Source organism: Xyrauchen texanus, chromosome 30, assembly GCF_025860055.1.
Source record: "Xyrauchen texanus isolate HMW12.3.18 chromosome 30, RBS_HiC_50CHRs, whole genome shotgun sequence".
NCBI classification, from domain to species: domain Eukaryota; kingdom Metazoa; phylum Chordata; class Actinopteri; order Cypriniformes; family Catostomidae; genus Xyrauchen; species Xyrauchen texanus.
The window spans coordinates 14,287,869-14,296,481 of NC_068305.1; the positions used below are offsets into that span (position 1 = coordinate 14,287,869).

General features: G+C 40.1%; 1 protein-coding gene across 1 annotated transcript; it reads right to left on the bottom strand.

The window, feature by feature from the left end:
• Positions 1–204: 204 nt before the first annotated feature.
• On the bottom strand, positions 205–7,775 carry myoc (myocilin). Its single transcript, XM_052098200.1, has 4 exons — positions 6,926–7,775; positions 2,643–2,708; positions 2,256–2,354; positions 205–1,593 (listed from the first exon to the last, which is right to left on the bottom strand). The coding sequence occupies exons 1-4, from the start codon at positions 7,449–7,451 to the stop codon at positions 806–808; spliced, it is 1,479 nt and encodes a 492-aa protein (XP_051954160.1). The 5' UTR covers positions 7,452–7,775; the 3' UTR covers positions 205–805.
• Positions 7,776–8,613: the final 838 nt, after the last annotated feature.

The following is an 8,613-nucleotide window of genomic DNA, read 5'->3' on the forward strand; positions in this document are numbered from 1 at the left end:
CATTTGTGCTTGTCCCCCGACAATAGTCGCTTACGGCTATGTTTTTTTATATTAAATTTGTAATCTTTATTTGCACAAGTTAGTACACTTCTGAGTAGCCATAACATCCCAGATCTTAACATTTCAAGGAGCACATGATTACGTCTTGAAAAGCAAATTCAAAGAGAAGAGAAAATGTTCATTACATACAGATCTGAGAATATACACCAGAGATCAAGATTTTATTGGAGTTTTTGAGGTTGTTTACATCTTTGTACAATCTATCAATTCAGAGGCAGGCTAACTGTAAAAAAATATGCCATTTATAATTATTAGAACATGTATTCAGTGCGGTAAACACATAAAAAGGCAAGACATCGCTTACAAAGGTAGAAAAATAATTTCTCTATTAACATGTTAAGAAGACAAATCCACTGAAGAAGAAAATGTGGCCTTATTAAAAACCTGTTAGAGTTATAAATGACTAAATTTCATTTATCATGACACTTTAGAAATTACATTTTATAAGTTGTTGGTCAAAGAATCATCTTTGAACATACATGAAGACCATCTCCGATGAAGATGCAGAAATATAAATTAATATCTTAATCTGAAGATGTGCAATATAGTCATTACATATACTTACTGCTGTTGGTGGTATTAACATTGCACCAGCATCATGAATAGAATGTTGATTCTTGTCCTACTGAGAGTCTGTCATTGCCTATGCATATCAGTAAATCCAACTATACCTCACTGGTTGGTAAAACATGATAAAATATCACAAAACACAAAACAGGTTAATCTGGAATTTACACTGAACACTTTACTCCTGCTTGCCAAGCCTCACATTATAAGATACAATGTAATAGTTATCCCAAGCAAATAGCTTTCTCTGCACTGGGTTGTAGTCTACCATGCTATTGTAGCGATAACGGTTTTTGAAGGGCACTGAGATTGCTTTACTCTGGCTGGTCATAGTGTCATACATGTAATTTATTGTGGTGTTTGGTGAGGTGTAACTAGCGACTGTGTACAACTTGCCACAGATCATAAAAGCATTAGCCACCGATGTCTTGCGGATTTTGGTCTCCCAGGTGCCCCTCACCTCCAAGCTCTGAGGGTCCAGCTGGGAGATCACAATGGCACCCTTGGCTTTGTTAGTGCTGTAGATGGCCCAGAGACCGTTTTCATCAATTGCCAGGTCAATGTCTGTGTATCCACCCCAGGAGTAGGGGAACTGACCATGGAAGCCAGCATGGGGAAGATCACGACGGGCAGCAATGTTCTCAGAGAGTAGATCATATCTTAGAAGTGTGCGGCTGAGCCTTCGTTGGTAGTACAAGGAGCCCTGGTACATGGTGGCGCCAGTGCTCTCCACAGCTTCTGGTAGGAGAAGGACTTTGGTTGGGAAGCCACGTGTCAGCTGGTCCATGTTTTCATACCCGAAGAGTTGACGCACTTCAGACCCCACGGCGTCAATTCGCCATACCATCTCTGCACCATAAGGTTCCTTGGCATCTGGGTCCTTCATCCAGACACCGTACTTACCAGCAATAGTATCAGCCTTACGATGCATTTCAGGTTCTCCTACCCACACCAGGTCACCACAGCCTGAAAAAAATTGAGATTGGCACTTGGAGACAATTCATAAACAATTTTGAGGAAACGTGAATAAGAACATCAGATTTCACAAGGTCCCAATGAAGTGAAAGTTTGACAGGTTGAAATGAGACCCAACCAAACCAAAATATGCTAAATATGGCTAAAGGTGGAAGTGAGGACATCTTGTCCTATCACTCCTTTTAGTATAAATGGTTAGAGGTAAACTTACTCTTTCCTTAAATACCCTGTAAGGCAGAAGTGTTGTAGTAGCAGGGGTAGGAGATACTTGGCAGAATTTGAAAGACTTGTCTGGGAAAAACCCGAAACTCAACTGTCTTGGTTTAGTAACATGTTCCTATCAAGTTTCCTATCAACATTACCATTTTGGCGCCTTACTAAATATATACGACTCCCTTAATATACCAGATTATTTTAGCCGCAAATGAATTGGTAAAAATAGCAGTATTTGTGTTAGTGCTGTCAGCAGGAATTAATGTTATGTGCACGGTATCATTTTTTCAAGCACCTGAGATGGACAGATGGTGTGGCATGGCTGTTACATAAATCAAATTTGACAGTCCAACTGATAATTTAAGATATTTTGAAAGGCATTAAATCTACTACTATGTAGCTCTTTATGAAGGGTTAAGATTAGGGCTTGAAACACTCACCTGTAATATCTGCTGGACCGTCCAGATTTGAGGCAGAAACTTCTGTTACCACGGCTGTCAGCTCCTGATATCCCGGAGACTCATAATGCCATACAGGATCTAAGAGAGTGAGAGGACAGAAATTCACAATCACTTACTGAAATTGAGATGTGTATGTAAAGGTGTTGAGGTCTACATTTGTCAACCCTTCACTCTCTGAAAGGTAGCCAGGATCATGAGATAGCAAATCATTATGGGATATTGTAGATCATCTGCTTTCCCAAAGTAGTCTTAGCACAGGAATGGAAGATCCCAATTGTAAAGCTTGCTAAATTCGGTGATTATCTGGATGCCGTATATTCTGTGTAGGAGCTACTGTAGGGTTCTGTGTAGGGTGTTACACGTAACCTGTTAAACGGGTTGTGTCTCCTTGGGTATTCACAGGTCTGGGTACCAGGTGAGGGAGGACAGGTCCTAAAAGGCAAGGACACATGATCAACTTAATGTTGATGTGATATGATTACCAAAGATATGGTCTATAACTGCTCAATGTCCTTAATTATGTTTTTCCATAGACTGCAAAAGAAAATAGACCAGAACCACCATTATTTTCAACTCTAGATGGAGCTGAATAGCAGTAGTAGCATTGCAGACTTTTAGGCTGATTTCTTTCTTCCTGGTATTGATCTTTACTTTCCTGTGACGTGCAAGTTTGTTGTGTGCATGGTTTTGGGGGGACTGGCAGCTCTACTGACAGTCAGGAATTTAACAGAAGGAAATAAACCACTCTGAGTAGATTCCCAGCTGTCCCGGAGCCTGCCAGACTCCAGACCTCCCATTACACATCCCAAACGTGCACTCTAGCAGGATGCACATATATGGAACTCTAGTTAACAATCTAAAACTAAACCAAAGCAAAACAAAACATTTTTAAAGTTGATGTGTTTAGTTTTTGGATGTTGAAATAATTTTTCCTGTCCCAGCTTAATTTCTTAAGGCATTTGTAGGAATTCCCAAAAATTGTGGAACAATGGCAGACAAGGTGGCAGGGGGAAAGGGGCGTTTCTGAAACCTGTTTGGAAGAGACAAATTACTTTATGTGAATTCGGTGACAGTAGGTTGAATGTTCTAATGTTGAAATCTGAAACTCTGCTGCTTAGGTTTGTGCTTACTGGAATTTGTATCACTGCCCCCCAGTGGCCAAAACTGTAAATTTTGTTGAACATATGGGCACTTGTGAACTACAGTTTGTTCTCAGAGTGGAGCCAAAAGCAAGTTGTATTTTTAGTTGTAAATTATGTAATGAAGTCAAAAGGAATGCATATTTTAATAACCCTACCTCCTAAACCAAACCCCAACCCTTAACCTAAATATCAGTGGAGTTAAAATTGCATTTTAGAGCAAATATGTTACCTCAGATATGTGCTCACTATTGATTGTGAACCTGATTACTTCCGAGTCACATGGGACCAGAACTGGTGTCTCGAAGGCTGCTTTTGCGAAGTGCTAACAGTAGTGTTATGGTTGAAGTTATGTATTTGGAATTGTATTTGGTGCAACAAATGGTTAACAAAATGACAAATTGCAGCTTTTACCTGTACAACTTTGCATGCACGTACAAATACCCACTCATAATCCACACTTCCTGTCTTTGATTGTCAGACTGTCTAATTTTATTGCCCAGAAACTAATTTGCCTCTGTTAGTCCCTATGACAAAGCTATGCTGCCACATAATCATTAATGGATGATCAAGTGCTAACATGTATACAGACATTTATAATGGCCCAGATTACACATTGAGACATGAACATCTGGAAGCTGACTTTGCTTGCTTTGACGATGGTTAGAAAGATTATGTTTGCTTGCTCAGACCTGCAGAGGGAGGGTCTTAAGTTCACCGTACTTTATCCCTATAATCAACACATGCTTATTGACACAGGTCTATCAGTCACCTCAAAGCAACAAAAGCATGTCATTCTTAAGGTTTTTTTGCATGTGTGTTGCAGTCTGTCTGTATATCATGCCCAATGGATCAGAAGGAACAGGCAGAATTTCAACAACTCTCTGGACCAGCTGGTAGTGTGTCCCATGCTATTTTATTGACAAGAGTATTCCCAGCTTACTTGAAAACTTTGGAGTCTTTGCTTTATTGTTTAAATGTTTTGCAACACTAGGTTCTGAATCAGATGCCAAATCTTATTACAATTCTAAAAGAGATTTCCAATTCATTTGCAAACATCTGACTAAGCATTTCCAAAACAGTCAGATCTCGGGAGTCGATGCACTAGGAAAGTTCTGTATTCATACCAAATGAGGTGACACTGACAACATCCATGTGCCAAAATGGAACAAGGTTCCTGATCTGATTTTATTGCAAGCTCTGTTTGCATGTGGGCAGCTGTAAATTCTTCCTTGCTTCTCTACTGGAGTTGAACCAGGGCAAGGCGAATGTAACTCAAGTTTTCATACCCTTTGTTAAGTTATTGTTTATTCAGCCCCTGTCTGAGCCAGAGTACATTTCCATGATAGGATGTGCTGGGTGCTGAGGGACTGTGAATACGAAAACAAAACACTAACACCCTGGATTAAAGAGGGTGAAGACATACAAGACAGATGGTCTGTTTTTTTTCTTGTCAAAAAAGAAGTTTTTCTTGCCGTCTTCCTCTCGCAAAGAGGGTCTCCACAGGCCGTTGCTTCCTCTGCCTTTTCAAACTCCATAGATAGGTTTCATCCTGTTTTTTTTATACATGATGTATGGTGCAGATGTGAGGAGTTGTGGCACTGAGCACAGGTGTCCGTGTTAGAAGTAGAACAGATGGTAGAACATGGACAAGAGAGATTTACTATTTAGATATACCTTTAAAAAAAATATTTTAAGGATCCCCTGCAATTAAGCCAAGGACTGCCAGATGAGAAACACTGCGCTAGAGGATATATCCCTGACATGTCAAGGTTAATAGATGCTCCTATGTGTGCTTCACAGGGATATACACAGTGGCAAGGTGAAAAGGTGTTACGCATCATAGTTATTGCTTTATATGGTGTACTGACAAATCAGCATCTAAGACCAGAACTATTAATTTTATTGCATGATTAAGTTCAGAAGAAGTGCTGATTTATTTATTTGATCATGTCTCATCAAATAATGACATTTCATTAACAGCATATATCAGTATTGGGGGGAATGTTTTTTTTTTTTACCTCAGTAATGCTTAACCAGGACATGTTTTCAACTTACCAATACCAGCACTAACAACCCCAGCGGGGAACAGTTACCCCTGACCTCAACTCCTTAGCATTAGGTGTCTGCTGGGAGCTATCAGATAAACTGCTGAGTATTTGCACTGTACTGATGTTTTACTGCTTCTGTGGGTCACCCTCAACACCTTTTGTTCAATTTGTCATGTTTTTTCCACTCTTGTACACTATAGCAGACCGGAGAATGTCTCCTACATGTACTCTAATCCATCTGGTTCCCTGCTGTTTTAAGAACACGATCAGTCATACCTGCTCACCTGTTAGTCATATGCACCGTTGTACTGTAAGTATGATTCATAATACTACCAGGCATAAATAGCTGTGGAAATTCATACAGAAACAGTAAGATTACTGTATGTTTCACTGTGCCATTCATTCGCCACCTAATTCGAACACCCTAATTAAGACTTGAGCTACATGAAGTAACTTACTTGTACTAAACCATTTGAATTGTACATATTATACACATTTCAAAGCATTTTCAAATGTTTTAGTAATCACAAAATTTAGATTTCATATTAGCGCAGACTTGCCAAAAAAGACACTCACAGGAGGTACACGCTATTTACACTATGAACAGTTTGTACATGTTTGTCTTGACACTTGGTCCTATTATTAAAACCATCTACTGGAAAACACCAGAAGATTTTTACCCAGCTTTTAATTACAGCATGTCCACTTATTTTATCGCATGTAAACATACACAGGTAGCACTTTATTTTACAGTACTGTTCTACATTTACGTACTTTATAGTTACAACAACTACAGTCATTTCTAGGTACTAAACCTAACCCTTAACCCATGTGTCGAGGGGGAGGGCATGGCTGGGCCTTGATGGAGCACGGCCGGCACTGAATCAGCTGATCAGCGGGAGAGCAAGATAAGGGGCGGCTGGAGGCGCCGGCTCGAAAGAGAGACGCACGTGGCCACGTTGCATTTAGGTCTGTTTATGTAAAATTTTTAAGATAATTTATATCATTAAGCTTTACGTTGACTGTTCAGCCGGTTCCCGCCGCCTCCTTGCCCGTCCTTATCTATTACACCATTTTAAGTACATGTAGTTACCTAATATTACTCAGTACTTTCTTGGTTAATTACATGTACTGTAAAATAAAGTGCAACCCATATAATTTTAGCAAAGAATTCTACCTTTAAAAAAGTGTCTAATTAACGTTATTCACAAAAAACAACATTTGAACATATTTAAATAATTAAAATAATGAGAGTTTATTTGAAACAAAATATTAGGTAAGTATATTTTATGAATATATTTTAATGTTTGTTTAATGTACCATATACCATGATTAATCCCGATCAATCACAGAAAACTTTGTGAATAATTAGTAACAACTTTGTAATAATTTTTCAATTCACATCCCTACTTTTTATATATAGCCACACATGATTCCTGTATGGTTGGTAAGTACTGACCTGATCCTGGTCTAAAGCTGTTGTCATTTTGTGTCACTCTGGGAGGAGGTTGCTGCACGCAGGGTCTGGTCCTTAGCCTCACAGCCTCCTGTTGGAGCTCCTCCATCCTCTGCTGGAGGTCCTGGACCTTTCTGTCCAGTCTTTCCTTCTCTTTTTGGAGCTGAGTGTTCTCCCCCATCATCTGGTTGTAAGCCTCCTGGAGGCCTGACTGAGAGCCAGAGCCCTGTGATAACTGTGGTGCGGCTTCTCCTCCTACAAGTCGAGTGACCAGTGCCTCTAGCAGCCTCAGACGAGTCTTCAGGGCCTCCATCTCAGAGCTTGAACCTAGTGATGGACAGCTCACCTCTGTGGGACTGTCCACCGTGAAGCTGTACTGACAACGACCATTGCGATCATTCGCCCTACGAAAACTAGCACTGCTTTGTGCTTGAGTGCCCATCAACAAGCAGGAAACACATATAATTGTCAAAAACCACATGTTGAAGTGGACAGCAGAGATCTGAGAAGTTATTTCTTGTCTATACATGATGCCCTTCCTCCAGGAAACCTTCTTGTACCTCCTTGTTGCTGCTGAACACTCGTCTACTCTTTCCTCTTGAGCACCGGCACTAATCTGTTCCTTTGCTTTTATCTTGCAACTTGCTCTTAGTGAAACTGTAGAGTTGCACAGTACTTAGATGTTCCACCAATGACCTCTCACCTGACTCTTTTCAGTCTTTTGCTCTTGTCTTCTCTCTCTTGGCTTTACAAAGGTTGCCTGTAAAGGGGCTGGTTACAGATCTTCTTGCTTTGATTTGTGGTTGATCTCTGTGATTCCACCTCAGTTTGTGTCTTCAGGTTGGGAATCTGTTTCTCTGAGTCTGGGCACTCTATGCTGGGGCTTATTTATACAGTCAGGGAGGAGAGGTAGGGAGGGAGGTAGAGGCGGGATGCTGTGTACTGTAGGGATTGCCCACAAACAAAAAGATCCTTCCAGAGCTTTCTTTGCCTCCACCTCTTGGAAGGGCATATGGGAGCATGTGTGGGATGGTTTGTGTGCCATTTGTTTGGCTGTGTGTGCAGGAATGCAGTGAAGAGCATAGGTGAAAACAGGTTTAGTTTATACCCAGGATGTGCTACTTAATGCTTTAAGGGCCCAGGTATTTTCCTACTGTGTATTGCAGTAATGACTTATGTAATGCATATGTTTGTACAACTAAATCTGACAAAACCTCATTTATTTTAATAGTTTAGTTTAGGATGATGTTTAGAAATGATAAATAGCTTAATAAAAAAGCATTATAATTCTATTGTATGCCCTCATTTATATAGATAGGTAAACATACACTCACCAAGCACTTTATTAGGAACATCTGTACACCTACTATTTCATGCAATTATCTAAATCATACCAATTGTGTGGCAGCAGTGCAATAAATTAAATCAGGCAGATATGTATCAGGAGCTTCAGTTAATGTTCACATCAACCATCAGAATGGGGAAAATTTTTTATCTTTGAGTGATTTCCTCCATGGCATGACTGTTGGTGCCAGACAGGCTGGTTGAAGTATTTGTGCAGAATAGCATCTCAGAATGCACAACACGTGGAACCTTGAGGCGGATGGGCAACAACAGAAGAACAACCACGTTGGGCACTTTATTAGGACCATAATGTTCCTAATAAAGTGATCGTTGAGTGTATTTGTGTG

What these genes read in the sequence shown, in the direction of transcription:
- myoc (XM_052098200.1), bottom strand. Translation starts at nt 7,451, where the DNA reads ATGTATAGACAAGAAATAACTTCTCAGATCTCTGCTGTCCACTTCAAC. An exon ending in CAGCTTTAGACCAGGATCAG is followed by an intron (nt 2,709 to 6,925) that starts GTCAGTACTTAC and finishes CTTGCCTTTTAG; the next exon opens with GACCTGTCCTCCCTCACCTG. An exon ending in AGACACAACCCGTTTAACAG is followed by an intron (nt 2,355 to 2,642) that starts GTTACGTGTAAC and finishes TCACTCTCTTAG; the next exon opens with ATCCTGTATGGCATTATGAG.